The 19,306-nt window shown below is 61.5% G+C and overlaps 1 protein-coding gene across 1 annotated transcript in view; it reads right to left on the bottom strand.

Annotated features, from left to right (window-relative positions):
• Window positions 1-19,306, bottom strand: part of THBS4 (thrombospondin 4) — a 52,087-nt gene that overhangs the window by 1,228 nt on the left and 31,553 nt on the right. Inside the window, exons 8-20 of the mRNA XM_051854066.2 lie at window positions 18,349-18,486; window positions 16,724-16,792; window positions 14,227-14,379; window positions 12,407-12,511; window positions 11,689-11,796; window positions 11,290-11,449; window positions 10,306-10,424; window positions 8,127-8,179; window positions 4,048-4,241; window positions 2,389-2,567; window positions 2,262-2,310; window positions 1,975-2,171; window positions 1,434-1,606 (exon numbers count right to left, since the gene is read on the bottom strand). Coding sequence (XP_051710026.2) covers window positions 1,434-1,606; window positions 1,975-2,171; window positions 2,262-2,310; window positions 2,389-2,567; window positions 4,048-4,241; window positions 8,127-8,179; window positions 10,306-10,424; window positions 11,290-11,449; window positions 11,689-11,796; window positions 12,407-12,511; window positions 14,227-14,379; window positions 16,724-16,792; window positions 18,349-18,486 — 1,697 coding nt within the window. The remainder of the gene's footprint in view (window positions 1-1,433; window positions 1,607-1,974; window positions 2,172-2,261; window positions 2,311-2,388; window positions 2,568-4,047; window positions 4,242-8,126; window positions 8,180-10,305; window positions 10,425-11,289; window positions 11,450-11,688; window positions 11,797-12,406; window positions 12,512-14,226; window positions 14,380-16,723; window positions 16,793-18,348; window positions 18,487-19,306) is intronic.

Genomic DNA, 19,306 nt, shown 5'->3' with positions numbered 1-19,306 from the left:
CCGGGCTGTTGTGTCATCCCAGCTCCCTGCAAATGGGCCTAGGGAGCCGTGGGAGATGGCCCAGGCGCTGGGCACTTGTCCTCCACGTGGGAGACCGGGATGCAGGTCCAGCTCCTGGTTCCGCGGGCCCAGCCCGACGGTTAGGCCATTTAGGGGAGTGAACCGTGGTTGGAAGATCTCAGTCTCCCTGCCTTTCAAGTAAGTCCAAAAAAACCTTTAAAAGAGGGGGAGAGACTCTTGGATCCACGGGTTCACTCTCCCCACTCTCCCTGTAACCGCTGAGGCTGGGCCCGGCGTGCTCAGGGACAAGGAACTGAGTCTTACCTGAGGGTGGCAGGGACACGAGCCCTTGATTAACTCGCCCAGGGTGAGCGGGAGCCGGAAGCCAGGACTCCACCGCAGTCACCCGCGCGGGGCACACAGTGTCGCCTGGGGCGGCTGAACCCGATGCACCACCACACCTGCCCTGGTGCAAAACATTCTGAAATTGCATATGCAATGGTTTCCATAATTCCATGGAAAATGCATAGTATTAAAAAACCTACGTGTGTAATTCAAAGTGTCTGTGCACCAGGAGTAAATGGAGCTTTTATTCCCGTCCCCAGGAACCTGGTGAAGTACCCTCCACAGCCACACGGCACCGAGGGCACGCGGCCTGAGCACTGCCCAGCCGGACAGCTGTGCCCTGGCCAGCCCCAGACAGCAACGAGGGCCCTAGAGCACCTCCCAGCGGGGCTGTGGGCGGGCGGGCGCCAGCACCGCGTCAGTGTCACGCAGCCACGGTTGTACGCGCTGATGAGCCAGGAAGTGCAGTTGCTCTGTGACCTCACAGGCGTGGGTGTGGCTAGTGTGTGACCCTCACCACGACTGCCACAGGTGTGCACCTGGCGCGCCCGGCCTTCCCGGGGTGCTGTTGGGAACTCCTCACTGGCTCTCCCATGGCTGGGGCTCGGACGGGTTTCCTCGGATGTGAACGTGGGGTAGGTTTTCCAGTTGGATTTAGGGACAGAAGATGCATTACAAAATGTGTAGGCCCTGACCGCCCCAGGGAGCACGCGTGGGCTTGGCCCTGCCAGCTTTGCTGCCCGGGCCGCGGGCACTTGGCCCTGCTCCTTCCTTCGTGCCCCACGTGAGCAGGGTGTGTGCTGTGCCTGGGACAGCCCCTGGCCCTGCTTCCCTGAGGCCAGCCTCCACCCTCCCAGCTCCCAGGAAAGCAGACGGCGTGGGACAGGCTGCCACACAGACCTGCTCAGACCCCACAGGGCAGAGAAGCTGCCGGGGCCACGGGCAGGGGGCGTGGCCACTCCCAGGTGTCTCTGAAGGGCGTCCAGCCCCCAGCGCCGAGTCCCCCCGAGGTGTGGTGTCCCAGGCCATCCCCACGGTGCAGGGCGTGCAGAACCTGGCGGCCTCTCCTGGAGCTGTGCCGTGCCTACCGGATGTAGCCCACCTGGGGCCGGTGCTGCAGGAACCAACGGTAGGACACCTTGTCCTTCCAGCCCACATTCCTGGAGTCCTTCCACAGCAGCCGGACCTGGTCGCTCGTGTCACCCGTGTGCCACAGTGAGTTGCGGAGGTGCTCCCCCGGGCCGGTCTGGGACTTCACGGCCTGCACGCGGGCACGGGCAGGGGTGGGGTCAACAAACCACAGGCACCCAGGTGTGGTTGCAGCTGGGCGAGCCCAGACCCGGACTGGGCATCGGCTGCTGTCCCACTGCCACTCCCTGCTGCTCCTGCCCGGGAGGGGGGAGGCACTGCTCCCGGAGGAGGGGCAGTCACAGCCTCCTGCTCTCCTGGACCCAGCCGGCCTGGCCCCCACCGTCCAGGACAGCGCACGCCCCACTTCCCACCCTCGGGGTCAGCAGAGGCTGGAACGGGGCTGGACCCCAGCAGGCAGCGGGGCGGGGAGACAGGGCCTGCTGCATCTGCCAGGGTTACATGGGGGGACGGCCGGGCCAAGGGGGATGTGGGCGTCACCTTGAGCTGAATGCCGGGTTCGGCCACGGCCCGGAACGGGGTGGCCTGCCAGTAGGTCTGCTCCGTCTGCTTCCACATGACCACGTAGAAGCTGGAGCTGTCCTGGTAGCCGAAGATGAAGCCGGCGTAGTCGTCGTCCGTGACCGTGTTCACATGGAAGGTGCCCTCGAAGTCCACCCCGTTAAAGGCCGTGTACCCTGGCGGCACGGGCAGAGCTCAGCACGGTGGCACCCCGCGAGCAGCCGGCGGGGACCCCACGTGCAGGCAGCCGGGGACCCCGCACCTACCCACTGCCAGCCCGGGGTCACTGTTCATCGTCTGCACGATCTCCATGCCCTGCGGAGAGGCGGGGCCGGGGTCAGCACTGCCCTGGGCAGCACTGTCTGACCGCCAGGGGTCCCCTGCACCCCGCACCTGATTCAGGACCACCCAGTTGGGGTCGATCTGGGCGTCGCCCTCCGGGTCCAGGACCACGGTCTGGTAGGCCCGGAAGTCGGTGAGCGTGACCTCGGCGTTCTCGGGGCACACGTCGATGCGGTCGATGACCTGGTCCTGGTCGAAGTCCGTCTCACAGATGTCTCCCACCCCGTCGCCTGGGGGAGGGGAAGGGGACAGGGGTGCACAGGACCTGGGCAGGGAGCAGAGGAACAGCCCAGCCCCACCCTGCAGCCACTGTGGGCCCAGCCCATCCTCCAGTGCCTGCAGTGGAAACGAGGCTCACCCTCACATTAGGCCCAGAGTTTGTCTCTTTCTAAAAAATTAAAGTAGGGGGCCGGCGCCGCGGCTCAATAGGCTAATCCTTCGCCTTGCGGTGCCGGCACACCAGGTTCTAGTCCCGGTCGGGGCACCGGATTCTGTCCCGGTTGCCCCTCTTCCAGGCCAGCTCTCTGCTGTGGCTGGGAATGCAGTGGAGGATGGCCCAAGTGCTTGGGCCCTGCACCCCATGGGAAACCAGGAGAAGCACCTGGCTCCTGCCTTTGGATCAGCGCGATGCGCCGGCCGCAGTGCACCGGCAGCGGCGGCCATTGGAGGGTGAACCAACGGCAAAAAGGAAGACCTTTCTCTCTGTCTCTCTCTCTCACTGTCCACTCTGCCTGTCAAAAAAAAAAAAAAAATTAATGTAGGGGGCCAGTGCTGCCTGCAGTGCCAATGCCGGTTGAAGTCCCAGCTGCTCCACTTCCCATCCAGCTCTCTGCTACGGCCTGGGAAAGCAGCAGAAGATGGCCCAAGTCCTTGGGCCCCTGCACCCCTGTGGGAGACCTGGAAGAAGCGCCCGGCTTCGAATTGGCGTAGCTCCAGCCATTGTGGCCAGCTGGGGAGTGAACCAGCAGGTGGATGATATCCCTCTCTCTCCCCTTAACTCTTAATTTTTTTTTTTTTTACATTTCTTTACTTATTTGAAAATCAAAGTTAGAAGAGGGCACACAGCTGCTAGTTCACTCCCCAAATGCCATCCTCGTCCAGGGAGGGGCCGTGCTCAGTCCTGGAGCCCAGAACTCAGTCCAGGTGCCCCTTGGGGATGGCGGGTACCAAGTGCCTGAGCCGTCACCACGGCCCCCAGGCCCTGCCTTCGCAGGAAGGAAGCTGGAGGCTGGTGCAGAGCTGGGCCTGGCGCGGGATGCAGGTGTGCTAGGAACCGCTGAAGGACGGGTGGGTGTGCTGCAAACCGGGGTGCACACTACGCACCCCTGTGCAGGAGGGCGGCCCTGCGGCTGGCCCACAGGCTCCTGCTCCTCCCCTCACCCAGACACAGCAGCGAGCGCAACATTCTTGGTCCAGAGCACCCCCGATGGCAGCCCGGTGGCGCTCTGGGCGGAGCCTGGCTCTCAGCCACGTGGTGCTCCGCTCACGGGGCTTTGGGCAGGTGTGACCCATCTACCGTCCACCGTGGCTGGATGCGCCACTTCCTGCCATGGCCAGGTGGGCTCGCTGCCCACCACCTTCCCTGCCTGGCCTGCGCCCCCCTCTCCAGCCTCACCCTGAGCTCTCCCCGTGCACCTCCAGGACGCCGCCTGCCGCTCAGCTACGGTGAGCACGGTGCCCCCTGGGCAGCCCCAGGCCACGCCCACTCACTGTTGCTGTCCTCCTGCGCTGGGTTGGGGACCAGCCTGCAGTTGTCGGGCCCAGGGGGCACGAGGTCGGGGATGCCGTCGTTGTCGTCGTCATCGTCACACTCGTCACCGATCCCGTCCTTGTCCGTGTCGAGCTGCGCGCTGTTGATGACCGTGGGGCAGTTGTCCGTGCTGTCCTGATGCCCGTCGCCATCGCTGCAAGGGAGCAGAGGTTGGAGCTGGGTGCAGTGCTCAGAGGGTGCCCTGGGCGGGGCTGGTCCCCGAGAACACCACCTGTGGGGCCTCACAGCCCCCTGGAGCAACCCCCAGGGTCGGTGCTGCCCGACGGTGCCCGGGAATGCGAGGTGACACTGACTCTGAGCACGTGAAGGGCATGGCTGGGGGCCAGTGGAGCCCCAAGGCCCCACTGTGAATCCTGGGCTCCGCCGCTGGTCAGGGTGGGACCTCAGGAAGGGACCAGGGCAGCTCAGTGCCCATGTGTGCAGGTCGGGAGCGATGACAGCACCCACGCTTCCTGGGGCTGCCGTGGAGACCACACGGCCACAGTGGGGCAGTTTCAGTTTATCATTGTAGGGCTGGCACTGCTGCCTGCAGTGTTGGCATCCCATATGGGTGCTGGTTCAAGTCCCGGCTGCTCCTCTTCCGATCCAGCTCTCTGCTAGGGCCTGGGAAAGCAGTGGAAGATGGCCCCTGTCCTTGGGCCCCTGCACCCACGTGGGAGACCTGGAGGAAGCTCCTGGCTGCTGATTAGCCCAGCTCTGGCTGTGGTGGCCAGTTGGGGAGGTAACCAGCAGATAGTGATGGGAAGATAGAATATGTTCTGTCTGTAATTCTGCCTTTCAAATAAATAAATCTTTAAAAAAGTTTATCAATGAAGCATGGCTGAGGTGGCTGCACCCCAGCACTACCCACAGTGCACCTGGTACCTGAGTGCTGTTCCCATCCTCTCCCGGGCACCCGCTGAGGGCTCAGACCCAAGAGCCACGGGGTCACTGCAGGGAGCAGGGGACATCGGGCCAGGCTCATGCTGCGTCAAAGGACACCTAAGGCCCCTCCCCCACCACTGCGGTTCACCCCTCCCAGGCTGCGGGCCCCGGGGCGTCCCTGCACCTGCTCTGGACAGGTGGGTGCTCCTGTACTGGCTCTGCCCCCACAGCCTTCAGGGGAGGACGGACGTTCCACTGGGCACGGGGGGCCCAACCAGGGCTGGCAGAAATCAGGGCAGATGATTCCGCGTGCTCACTGGGACAGTCCGTCAGCACCGCTGGGTGGGGTCTGAGAGTTTCCCGTGCTCAGCACACAGCACCCCGAGCATGCAGAGCTGCAGCTCCCTGTGTGGGGAGCCTGGGCTTTGCTGTGCACGACACAGAGCCCCCCGACTGCCCCTGTGTGCAGCACCAGCGCCGTGCCTGCAGCTCCGAGCAAACATACACAGCACCCGGCTCGCCTGTAGACACAGCTAAGCACTCTGCACCCAGCGCAGCTCGTCTGTGCACACCTGAGTTGTCCACACAGCTTGTGCGCTCCTTGCACAATGCACAGTGGCCCATCGGTACAGCCCTGTGAGCTCCTGGGCACAGCGCCCCGCTCCCCATCTACACAGTCCTGAGCGGTCCTGTGCACAACACACAGCTCCCCATCCGCAGCCCTGTGATTACTGCCCGGAACACGGCCCCCGCTCTGCCGGCCTCAGTGTTCCTGTGCAGGACACTCAGCTCTGCGTCTATGCAGTTAGGAGTCTTCCTGTGCAAAACACAGCTCCATGTCTATGCAGTCATGAGTTTTCCTATGCACAGCACAGAGCGTGTCTATGCAGCCCTGAACGTTCCTGTGTGCAAAACCTGCAGCCCTGAGCATGCTGGTGTGCAACACCTGGCTCCCCACCTGTGCAGCCCCAAGTGCTCCCTGGCACACACACGGCTCCCCACCTGTGCAGCCCCGAGTGTTCCCTGGCACCACACACAGCTCCCCACCTGTGCAGCCCTGAGTGCTCCCTGGCACACACACAGCTCCCCACCTGTGCAGCCCTGAGTGCTCCCTGGCACACACACGGCTCCCCACCTGTGCAGCCCCGAGTGCTCCCTGGCACACACACGGCTCCCCACCTGTGCAGCCCCAAGTGCTCCCTGGCACACACACAGCTCCCCACCTGTGCAGCCCCGAGTGCTCCCTGGCACACACACAGCTCCCCACCTGTGCAGCCCCGAGTGCTCCCTGGCACACACACGGCTCCCCACCTGTGCAGCCCCGAGTGCTCCCTGGCACACACACGGCTCCCCACCTGTGCAGCCCCGAGTGCTCCCTGGCACACACACGGCTCCCCACCTGTGCAGCCCCGAGTGCTCCCTGGCACCACACACGGCTCCCCACCTGTGCAGCCCCGAGTGCTCCCTGGCACCACACACGGCTCCCCACCTGTGCAGCCCCGAGTGCTCCTGTGCAGTAACAGCAGCTCCATGTCCATGCAGCCAGGGAGGTCCCTGTGCACCACGGAGACTCCATCCGTGCGGCTCTGAGACTGCTGCACAGCACAGCTGCTCCTCTAGGCAGTCCTGTGTGGCCCTGTGCACAACTCGCAGCTCCCCGTCTGTGCCATCCTGAGTGTTCCTGTGCACAACCCAGCTCCCGTCTATGCAGACCTGAACTTCCCTGGGCACAGCCCAGCCAACCCATCGATGCAGTCCTGAATGCTCCCAGGGAAGGCAGCACCCATCTAGGCAGCCCTTGCGGTTCCTCTGCCCAACACGCAGCTCCCTCTCTAGGAAGCCCCGAACCTTCAGGTGCACAATGCACGGATCCCTGCGTGTGCAGCCCTGAGCGTTTCTCTGCACAGCACAGCTGCTCCTCTACGCAGTCCTGTGCAACACACGCAACTCTGTCTATGCAGCCCTGAGTGTTCCTGTGCACAGCACACATCTCCCCGTCTATGCGGCCCTGAGCGTTCCTGTGCACAGCACACATCTCCCCGTCTACGCGGCCCTGAGCGTTCCTGTGCACAGCACACATCTCCCCGTCTACGCGGCCCTGAGCGTTCCTGTGCACAGCACACATCTCCCCGTCTATGCGGTCCTGAGCGTTCCTGTGCACAGCACACGTCTCCCCGTCTATGCGGTCCTGAGCGTCCCTGTGCACAGCACACATCTCCCCGTCTATGCGGTCCTGAGCGTTCCTGTGCACAGCACACATCTCCCCGTCTATGCAGTCCTGAGCGTTCCTGTGCACAGCACACATCTCCCCGTCTATGTGGCCCTGAGCGTTCCTGTGCACAGCACACATCTCCCCGTCTATGCGGCCCTGAGCGTCCCTGTGCACAGCACACATCTCCCCGTCTATGCGGCCCTGAGCGTCCCTGTGCACAGCACACATCTCCCCGTCTATGCGGCCCTGAGTGTTCCTGTGCACAGCACACATCTCCCCGTCTATGCGGCCCTGAGTGTTCCTGTGCACAGCACACATCTCCCCGTCTATGCGGCCCTGAGTGTTCCTGTGCACAGCACACATCTCCCCGTCTATGCAGTCCTGAGAGTCCCTGTGCACAGCCCACATCTCCCCGTCTACGCGGCCCTGAGTGTTCCTGTGCACAGCACACATCTCCCCAGCCGCGCTGCTTACAAATGGGAAACTCAAGGAGCAAACTGTGGGGACAGCGACCGTCGCAGCCCTGAGCTCAGCACGCTGACAGCCGTCTGTTCTGGGGTGGCGCTGAGCTGTGCCTCCCGATGCAGAGCACTGTGCCTGTCACGCAAGTCACAGCAGGTGCTTCCCAGGGATCTAGTCAGCTCCTGCACTGTCACCCCATCGTAAGACGAGCAACCATGGCACAGAGAGATCAGGTAGCCTGCCTGTGGTGAGCCGGCGTGGAGGAGAGGGAGCATGGTTCACACCCACCTGCGACCTGCCCTTCTGGAAGAGCCCTCTGCGGGAGCACCCAGGACCCGGCTGGCCCCAAGCCCCTGCCCAGGGCGGAGTGGCGACCTGTCACCCAGCAGCTCGGCCCACCCAGAGATGCCGAGACCGCAGCAGGAAGCTTGAAGAGGGAACACGGTCTGGCCTGCGGAGGCTGAGAGCCGCTGTCCGTACCTGTCCTGGTTGGTGTCACAGGAGTCCCCCACCAGGTCATTATCCACGTCGGACTGTGGAGAGAACAGAACGTGTGGTCAGCCATCGCGTGGCCCGCACAGAGGTCCACAGGGGCACCCCGGCCCATCGCACCGGGCCTCAGGAATCGTGTGTCTGGAACGGGCTGGCACAGAGCTGGGCAGTAACAGCATCCTCTCCGGGGGGGGGAGGCACAGTGCTGAATTTCTCAACAGCCACGGGGACGGAGGGCAGGGGTGCCGGAGACGTGGCTCTGGCACAGGCCAGAGGGTGCCAGCCACCAGCAGGGCACAGGCAGGTTGACTTTGCCTTGCTCCTGCATCTGGGGAGGGAGGGAGTGAGGGTACTACTGAGATGGCTACCGAGTCACACAGGGTGACTGCATCTCCTCTTCCAGGGAGTTAGAACCAAGTGGCACAGCACGCCCCGTCATCCACCCATCTCCCCCAGCAGTCACCCAGACACCACGCCCTAGGCCTGAGAACCACGCCCCATCACCCAGACATCACACTCCATCACCCAGACACCATGTCCATCACCCAGAACCACGCCCATCACCCAGACACCTCACCCATCACCCAGACACCATGCCCTAGGCCTGAGAACCACGCCCCCACCACCCAGACATCACACTCCATCACCCAGACACCATGTCCATCACCCAGAACCATGCCCTAGGCCTGAGAACCACGACCCCACCACCCAGAACCACGCCCATCACCCAGACACCTCACCCATCACCCAGACACCACGCCCATCAACCAGATACCTCACCCATCACCCAGACACCACGCCCATCAACCAGATACCTCACCCATCACCCAGACACCACGCCCACCCAGACACCTCACTCATCACCCAGATACCTCACCCATCACCCAGAACCATGCCTATCACCCAGACATCACACTCCATCTCCCAGACACCATGTCCATCACCCAGACACCTCACCCATCACCCAGACACCATGCCCTAGGCCTGAGAACCACGCCCCCACCACCCAGACATCACACTCCATCACCCAGACACCATGTCCATCACCCAGAACCACGCCCATCACCCAGACACCTCACCCATCACCCAGAACCACACCCATAACCAGACACCTCACCCATCACCCAGAACCACACCCATAACCAGACACCTCACCCATCACTCAGAACCACGCCCATCAACCAGACATCACACTCCATCACCCAGAACCACGCCCATCAACCAGACATCACACTCCATCACCCAGAACCACGCCCATCAGCCAGACATCACACTCCATCACCCAGACACCTCACCCATCACCCAGACACCATGTCCATCACCCAGACATCACACTTCATCACCCAGACACATCGCCCATCAACCAGAACCACACCCAACACCTGGACACCACGCCCATCAATCAGACACCATGTCCATCACCCAGACATCACACTCCATCACCCAAACACCACATCCAATACCCAGAACCACGCCCCCATCACCCAACACCACAGCCCCTATTACCCAGACACCATGTCCATCACCCAGACATCACACTCCATCACCCAAACACCACATCCAATACACAGAACTACAGCCCCCATCACCCAGACACCACAGCCCCCATCACCCAGACACCATGCCCATCACCCAGACACCACGCCCATCACCCAAACACCTCACCCATCACCCAGACACCATGCCCATCACCCAGATACCACGCCCATCACCCAGATACCACAGCCTTCATCACCCAGACACCTCACCCATCACCTAGACACTATGCCCATCAGCCAGATACCTCATCCATCATCCAGACACCTCTCCCACCACCCAGACACCATGCCCATCACCCAAACAGCTCACCCATCACCCAGACACCTAACCGACCACCCAGACACCATGCCTACCAGACATTTCACCTACCACCCAAACACCACGCCTACCACCCAGACACCTCACCCCTCACCCAGACACCTCGCCCATCACCCAGCACTCCCCAGCCTGTGAGACTGCACCCCAGGCCTCCTGCAGTGTCTGGCCCATCATCTGCAGGCCTGCAGGTGTCACCTCACTGCCTCTGCTCTAGGTGAGCAGCCACGGCCGAGCAGCAGCCGGTGGGCTCCTGTCCTTCCCCTGACACGGTCTCCAGCGCGCCTCTGGGGAGGGCAGCTCAGCTACTGACCTGGTTAGGGTTGCTGATGTCAGGACAGCTGTCACAGGCGTCCCCCACACCGTCTCCATCCTTGTCCCGCTGGTCACGATTGGGCACTCGGGGGCAGTTGTCCAGAATGTTTTTTATTCCTGCAAGAAAGGATCAGGTCGACGCCACGGGTGGGGATGGAACGCATTGAGTTCCAAGTGCTGGGAGACTGGTGGGGCGGGAGCCACTGCGGCCCGGGCCACGGCCGCACAGCCACCACCCGCACCCAGTCATGTGGAGCTGACCGGAAGGGTGGATTCTGGGGTTAGCAGTGCACGGCCCGCAAAGCCTTCATCCACTGAATCCCAGCTTGCCTCGAATGTCCCCAGCTAGACAGCAATGAGAGGAGGGGCTGAGGTGGCCTGACCCTGGGGAGGAAGGGGTGGGGGGCCTGAGCGCTGGGGCGGTGGCCACGTGCTGGGGCCATGCTGCAATGGCCGTCTCTCAGGTTTGCGTTCGGCGCTGGCCTGCTGGTATCTTAGAGTCAGTGGTGTTGCCAGGGTCACCAGCACCAGTTAGGGCTCCCTAGCTGTTTGGCAAAGCTGGCGCCACTGGCCCAGTGCCGGGTCTGGGCCACCAGGCTCGCAGGATGCGTGGTTCCTCTGGGCGGTGTCTGTATTTGGAGGACGCCACATCTCCGGGAAGTGCCCAGGGGTGCTGCTGTGACCCCCCCCAAAGCCCACCCCCCATCATCAGCTCTCCACATGGGCCGGTGAGGGGTCATCCGCAAGGCACCTGCCCTACAGAGAAGCAGCTTGCGTGGCTCTGACAAAGTTCTAGAAGCTTCCAGGGTTGTTCAACGGTGGGGTGGGCTGTGAGTCCCCTTCCGCACAAGAGGCCAACCTGGGCCCTCCAGGTGCAGGCTGCGGCGAGCCCAGGCTGGGAGGCCCTGAGCCGCACACAAGGGAACTAGGGAAGAGGGACACAAACCGAGCCCCGAGGAAGCACACTGCGCGGCACACCCACCATCGCCGTCCATGTCGTCGTCACAGGCATCTCCTCTCCCGTCCCCATCTGTGTCTTTCTGGTCGTTGTTCAAGACGGTGCGGCAGTTGTCACAGGCGTCCCCATAGATGTCCTTGTCACTGTTCCTCTGGTCCGTGTTGGGAGTCAGGACACAGTTGTCCTGCAGGGACAGGCAGCCAACTCAGCGGACGCCCCCACCTCCCCCAAGCCTGTGCGCCCTGTTGGCTCTGGGGGCCCAAGGCGGTCAGCCCCATATTCTCAGCCTTCGCCACCCTCATGGAATAATGGCTGCGGGGCTGTGGGAGGCTGGCGCGGAGACGTTCTAGATGATTCTAGAAGATTCTAGATGATTCTAGAGAGCGGGCAGCCTCCCTGAGCCCCGCCCTAGCCCAGCCATACCTGCTCATTCAGGATGCTGTCACCGTCAGCATCCTCATCGCATGCATCTCCTAGGCCATCTCCGTCGGCGTCTTCCTGGCCCGAATTTGGCACATACTTGCAGTTGTCCTGAGGGAAAGCCAGGCTCTGAGTGCCGGCCTGTCCGTCTCCCGCGGCAGGAGCGCCGGTGGCCGGCGGATCTTAGCAGCCATCCTGCTTCCTTTGCAATGCGGCTACTTTACATGGGACATGCACGACCTCTGCCCCCAGGTCACAGTATGTGTGCACGTGTGTTCATGTGTGTGTGCACATGTGTGCACAAGCGCCCACACACATAGGAAGGCTCTTCAGACAGGTCAAGGGAAGTGCTTAATTTTTAATTCAACTTGCCATGACTTTAAAAAAAAGATTATTTATTTTTTGAAAGGCAGAGAGACCGAGAGATCTGCCTGCTGGTTTGCGGCTCACATGGCAGCAACGGCCAGGGCTGGGCCAAGCCGAGGCCAGGAGCCTGGAACTGCGCCCAGGACCCCACGTGCTGGAGTCACCCTTGGCTGCAGGAGCAGGGACCAGCTGGGACACCAGCAGCAAGGGGTCGAGCCGGCGCTCAGATGGGATGCGGCGTCACCAGCAGCGGCTTAACCCGCTGTGCTTTTTCAAGCCCCTCCGTGTACGGGTGCGTGTTGGTGCGTGTGTGTATGAGTGTGCACGAGTGTGCGTGCGTGTGCGCACCCCTCACCTTCTTGCAGTTCCTGGCCGAGCACGGCAGCTCCTCGTCGGGGTAGCTGTCGATGTCCACGTCCCTCCCACAGACGTAGCCGTCACCAGCCCAGCCGACCCCACACTGCGGGGGGAGGGAAAGCAGGTCAACGAGGCTGGGGGCGAGGCTCCCAAGGCGGGGCCTGCAGTCCCCGGGCGGCCGGGCAAGGTCAACAGCTCCGTGGCGGCTCAGCGGTCTTGGGGTTCACCATCGGGGGGCACGAGCGAGGCGGGAGGGAACGCTCTCCTTCCTGCGACTCAGGCTCCCAGGTGATGCCCTGGGCAGACGGCAGCTGACGCAGCATCTCTGCCCTTCGTCCTCCATGCCACCCGTAGCACACATGTGTCTCACACACACACACACACGCACACACACACGTTCTGCACCTTCATCTTTTTCTTTTTAAAAGACAGACAAAGATGTCCCATCTGCTGGTTTCCTCCTCAAATGGCTGCAGTGGTCCTGGCTGGGTCAGGCCAAAGCCAGGAGCCAGGAGCTTCTTCCAGGTCTCCCATGCGGGTGCAGGGGCCCAAGGACTTGGGCCATCCTCCACTGCCTTCCCAGGCCACAGCAGAGAGCTGGATCGGAAGTGCAGCAGCCGGGACTGGAGCCGGCGCCCCCGTGGGATGAGGCCATTCTTTCTAATGGCCGTGGTTCCACACACACCAGACCTGTGGTTTCCCGTGCTGGAGCTGGGCTCCCCACATCCTTTCTCCGGCTGACAGAGCCACCTCGCGGCCCCAGCGCCTCTCCCTCTGCACGGGACTCAGCTCAGGCTGGTGCTTCTGCTGCTGTACCCGGGAGCCTCCACACGTGTGTGGGAAGTGGACACAAGGGCCGTTTATCTGGGTGCCAACAACTTCTGATGACCACGCGAAGGTTCTTCATAATAGACATTTTCCAGCAACTTTTTGAAGACACCACGTATCTTCTACTTCCAGTTCTCGCCAGAATGGCCTCCCTGTGGTACCCAGCTTGTTCTGCCCGGGAAGTGGCTGGAACGCTGGCCTGGTTGCCACAGTGCCATCGTTCCCACTCTCGAGCCACCGTCATCTCTCTGAATCAATGTCTTCCGGATCCTTCCATGCCAACAGGGCGCCATGGAGGTGCGGGGCTGCCTGTCACAGCCTGTCCTTGTAGCAGGTGGCGCCCCCAGGGGGCGAGGCCCCGGCCCGTGCAGCTCGGGGCCAGGCTGCACTGTGGGCTCTCCAGCAGGCGGGGGCATAACTGTTACCCTACACCCTCCCCCAGCGTCTCTCCCACCTTCCAGTCATGCTGCGGGTCCCCAGCACCGTAAGTGCCTGTCCAAGACCCATGCTCTCTCCCTGCCTCTTCCTCCCCCACTGACTGCAGGGCTGGGCCCTCACTGCCCCAGTGCCCAGCACCATGGACACAGGAGGGGTGTTGAAGGGTCTACACTGTGACCTACCCCTGGGGGTGCTGGCCAGACTTTGACACTGGAAGCCTTCAGGGTGGGGAGAGGACAAGCAAGGAGAGGGGCTGGAGACGGGAAGCAGGGGTGGGCAACGTGGGACGTGCTGGGGCCGCACCAGGGGCTCCACCGCCCGGCGCCCAAGCGGGCGGCCATGTGGGAGCAGCAAGACAGACGTCAGACCGTGCCCCCCAAACCCAGCTTCTACTCTGCTCATTCTGGTGGCAACTCCGCCGTCTCGCCCGGGGGCACACAGGCACTGCAGAGGGGTGGGAGCAGGCACTGCAGAGGGGTGGGAGCAGGCACTGCAGAGGGGTGGCGTTTTAGACAGGAGAGAGCAGGCGGGGGCGCGTCGCACGGCACTCACCACACACGTCACGTCCCCCTGCCGCTCCTGGATGCACTGCGCGTTGGGGCTGCAGGGGTTCAGCTCGGGGTTTCTGCAGCTCCTCTCAGGTTTGCACCCCCGTGTCTGATCCCCGGTGTAGCCGGGCTTACAGGGCCCGCAGCGGTAGGATCCCTGCGGGGACACCGGGAAGAGCAGGGTCTGTGGCCAAGTTCATTCCCACAGGTTCTCGGCATCTAGCAAGACCCTTGCTATTCCTGCCCAAATGTGTCTTTTTCCTTTTTACATGAATTTATTTGAAAGGCAGAGAGACACAGAGAGAAAGATCGCCCGTCCGCTGGTTCACTCCGCAAATGGCCGCAACTGCCAGGGCTGGGCCAGACCAAACCCAGGAGGAACCTAGAGCTCCATCCGGGTCTCCCACATCGGGGACAGGACCCCCAGTGCTTGGGCCATCCTCTGTTGCTTCCCCAGGCTCATTAGCAGGGAGCTGGAGAGGGAACAGAGCAGCCCAGACTCGAACAGGCTCTCTGATACGGGATGCAGGTATCACAGGCAGCCGCTTAGCCCACGAGCACCACAAAGTTGGGCCCTCAGCTCTGTGTCTTCCAGGGGCAAGGGGATGCTGGGGAAGCGTCACCAGATAGGAGGCTGCTGCAGGCCCCTGGACAATGAGGTGCGGCTCTGGAGCCTGCACCTGCCAGTTCCTCTGGATGGCAGTGGGAGAAAAGCTAAAAGTTCCAGGGAGGTCCTGGGAGACAAAGAGAGAGGGCTTGCTTCGGGAATGGGGGAGGAGGACTTATTCAAAAGCAAGCTGGTGGGGCCGGTGTTGCAGCCCAATGGGTTAAGCCGCCATCTGTGATGCTAGCATCCTATAGCTACACCAGTTTAAGTCCCGGCTGCTCCATTTCCACCCAGCTCCCTGCCAATGCCTGGGAAGCAGCGGGAGACGGCCCAAGTGATTGGGCCCCTGCCGCCCACATAGGAGACTCAGATGTAGTTCCAGGCCCTTACAGTCTGGAGCAAGGAACTCGGGTCTCCCCATGTGGGTGGCACAGAGCCACGTACCCGAGCCGCCACTGGCTGCCTCCCGGGGCACGCGTTAACAGGATGTTGGAATGGGGAGCATGGCCCAGGACTTGAACCCAGCCACCCTGGCACGGGCTGTGGGTGTGCCATGTGGCGTCTCAACCTCTGTACCAAACACGGGCCCCTGGAAGACTTGGGAGATGTTGTCTGACTTCTGCGCTGTAGTTCCTTTGGCTGTAAAATGGGGGAACAGCAGCGCTGCTCCCAGGGCTCTAGTGAGGATGGAAGGAGCTCATGCAGAAAACAGGGCGGCGGGGGCTAAAGGCCTTCCCTGGCACAGGGGAGGCGGGAACGGTCAGGACAGGAAATGAGCTGTCCTTTGCTGGCGGTCTGCTGTGCCACAGCTTTCTTTTTTTTTGACATTCTTTTTTTTTTTTTTTTTTTTTTTTTGACAGGCAGAGTGGACAGTGAGAGAGAGAGACAGAGAGAAAGGTCCTCCTTTGCCGTTGGTTCACCCTCCAATGGCCGCCGCGGCCGGCGCGCTGCGGCCGGCGCACCGCGCTGATCCGATGGCAGGAGCCAGGAGTCAGGTGCTTTTCCTGGTCTCCCATGGGGTGCAGGGCCCAAGCACCTGGGCCATCCTCCACTGCACTCCCTGGCCACAGCAGAGGGCTGGCCTGGAAGAGGGGCAACCGGGACAGAATCCGGCGCCCCGACCGGGACTAGAACCCGGTGTGCCGGCGCCGCTAGGCGGAGGATTAGCCTAGTGAGCCGCGGCGCCGGCCTTGACATTCTTTATCGCAGAGAGGGAGAGAGGCACTGAGAGAGAGATTGACAGACAACTCCTATCCACTGGTTCACTCCCCAGATGCTCAACACCACTGGGACTACACCGGGCTGAGCTGGGAGGCAGGAGCTCAGCCCAGGAGTGAATGGCAGGGACCCGACTTCACGAGCCACTTTCACACAAAGCTGGGTGCAGGGGTGGGGAGGCAGGAAGGAAACCCAGGGGCTCCGACGTGGGCGCCGTACACGGCGCTCTAACAGCTCCGTCAAATCCCCCTCTCCCCCACTGCCCGGATCTGCAGTACCCTTCATCCTGACCGAGGTGACAGGGACTTGGAGAGGTAAAGCCCAGATCTGACCTCCCTCAACGCTAAGCATTTCAATGCAATGCAAATGAGCTTCAAAGAGCTTTAGGAAAACACAGAGTGCCCTCTGGGGACCACGTAATTATCAGCAAAACACCTAACTATGAATACAGACCACGAGACCTTCCTGTTTCTATAATACAGGCCCAGTTCCACTCCATTTAATAAACAGCTACCTAAGAGCCTGGGATCACAACTTTGACAGAAGATAAAGAGCAAACCTGGCATTTACAAAATCATTCTTACAGAGAAAATCACTTTCCGCCCGTCAGGTGTGTGGGGCCCCGGGTCGCCTGTGGGCGTGGGGGAGGAGCTCATGCACGCGGCGTGGCACTTACCACACTGTTGGTGCAGACGGAATGGGGTGTGCACGCTCCGTTGGCGCACTCGTCAATGTCGGTGCAGACCTGGCGCAGAGAGAGACGCCGAGTCAACAGAGCTGCGAGCCAGCCTCGCATGGGTGTGGCCCCTGCTTCTTCGTGAATGCGTGCAGGGGGACAGGCGGCGCCGGAGCCTCAGGGGCTCCAGCAAATTTCAAGCAACAGCTGCCCTCGTGGGTTTACGGCTGCGCAGAGAGGTCGCACCTGCTCACAACCGCCTGAGCCACGCGAGATTTTCAGGATCAGCCCAGGACCCACGCGCTTCTTCTGCCCGAGAATTCCTGTCCTTTCTTCAGGCCCCGGTCTCAGGCTGACCTCACACACCGCATGTCTGTGGCTTTAGCCAGGACCGTGGGGAGGTTACCGCTCTCTGGCTGGTTTTGGTGCCAACTTTTTGGCACGTGTTATTCTGCATTACAGGCCTAACACAGATCCGCAGCTCCTCTGACTTGCTGCTCTAACTTTTTGTATTTTTGTCAACCAGGTCCCAAAGCTGAAGCCAAGCTTCCTACAGTGGCTCGGGACTTGGGGGTCCAGCACCTGCTAGCGCTGGGTGGGGCAGCTCCTTGGGCGCTAGGTCCTTGTGGAGGCCCAGGGCTGCACGTGCTGTCCCCCCACCCCCCATGAGCCGGCGCAGTCTTCCACCCCAGTGCTGCTCGGCCTTCCTTCTTTCTGTTTCTTCTGACCTGGTTCTGCATTACACTTTGTTGTGAAATTTAGCAAGGTGGCTCCAAACACTTTGTTCACCCCACCCTGTTGCCCGGAGTCAGATGGGACCCAGTGTTTCACTGTCCGTTTCCCTTGCTGCGGTCTTAGAGGGAATTCAGAGGAGGGGAAGAAAACCTGGGGTCCTAACTCCGCTGGGCACCTGTCACTCCCACGCGCCGGCCCCGCCTCCTCTCCCTGTCACTCCCACGCGCCGGCCCCGCCTCCTCTCCCTGTCACTCCCCATGTCTGCCTTTTTCTGGTCTCAAGAAAGATGCCCTCTAGAACTCTTAGCTGGGCAGCCAGGAAATGAGGAGCACCTGCCCTTCTTCAAAGCGAAGGCAGCAAAATGTATTCATCACCACCGACTCAGAGCTGAAGGCATCACAAAGAACTTCCCCGCCCGCCAGTTAAGTAAGGACCTGGACGGAGCAGCGTCCAGCTGTCTTGGGCTAGGGCCTTTCGGCATCTGACGGCTTTTTTTTTTTTCCAGGAAGAGGCTGGGTTTGCTCGGGGGTTTCTTCTACTTCTGACATCCTTTCTAAAACACCTTCTGATGGGCAACAATGCCTCTGAACAAGTGACCTGACCTTCTAAAGCCTTTTATCTGCACCCCTGGTTTCTGAAGTTATTCCCCAGGATACAGTGTCCAACGGCTACCAACAAAGGAAGCGCCCCGTTTCTCAGTACCATGAGTGCAGGTTTCAGCACTCTCCCATCACTGCTACCCAGCTCCGGGGCTTGATGAACGTGTGTACTCAGAGTGAGCTGACGCCCTGGATTTGCCCACTGCACGCCACCACGTTCCACACGCGCTGGCTCCCAACCCCACCGTGTGTTACCGTGAAAAGCAGCTGCGGTCAGGACCTTGAGCCCACCTGCTTGTTTGATGTGGCAAAACTGATCCCGGCACCCTGGACCGTGGGCCCCGTGAAGCCCACCGGGCAGGCTTCGCATCTGAAGCCAGGAGCCAGGTTCACGCAGCGCACGCCCGGGTAGCAGGGATGGTATTTGCACTAGAGACAAAAAAAAAAAAAAAAAAAAAAAAAGCTGTCTTTAGTCACATGGAAGAAACACATTCACAGTTTTGCACCTGCTTGTTTATGCCCTGCACATGTGGGTGGGGAGAGTGACTGGAGGAAGCCCAGGCTCACACCTCCAAGGTTACCTGCTGGACCTCTGAGCCCCCACCTCTCAGTCGGCGTGGGTATTAGGATGACACGTGGACACTCAGAGGGTCCCCGGTGTGAACCAGCCTGCCTCCCTGGGGAACAGGAGACCTGACGTTCTAGCTGGCAATCTACGAGTCTCTGCGACAGCTCGTGTCCCTGGGCCACGTGTCACCTGGCTATCGGTGACCCCAAAGGTGTCAGTGAGCCACTACTCAGATGGGGGGCCTGGGGGCAGACAGAGCCAGGCAGGCGCTCCTTCCGGGTGAGGTGGCTGCAGGGGCCCACACCTGAGCGCGTTCAGGCAATTCTAAGCTTCTCGGAATTGAGGAGCTTGGTCTTCCCTCTCCTTCTGTTTGAAACCACTTTCAACTAATGTAAAAAACATGACTACTTCCTGCTCTTTCAAGAGTAGGAAAATTCCAGCTCCTAGATAAACACCAGATGCAGCTCTGTGAAGTGTGCGGAGATGTGTGTCCAACGCAGGTTTACCAGGGCTTCCTTCTAGCTGTGCAGTCCCAGGGAGGTGACTGCCAGCGCTCCTGCAGCCTGCCGGGGCTGGCGGGCGGCCGCTGAGCCGCGGTCCCCACGGGGCCTCTCCCTCCACGTCTCCTGTCGGCCATTTGCGAGGGGAAAGGCTGCCACCTGCTGCGGACGCTGCCTGGGC

Source organism: Oryctolagus cuniculus, chromosome 14 (assembly GCF_964237555.1).
Source record: "Oryctolagus cuniculus chromosome 14, mOryCun1.1, whole genome shotgun sequence".
Lineage (NCBI taxonomy): Eukaryota > Metazoa > Chordata > Mammalia > Lagomorpha > Leporidae > Oryctolagus > Oryctolagus cuniculus.
This window is presented reverse-complemented; position numbering and strand designations above follow the sequence as displayed.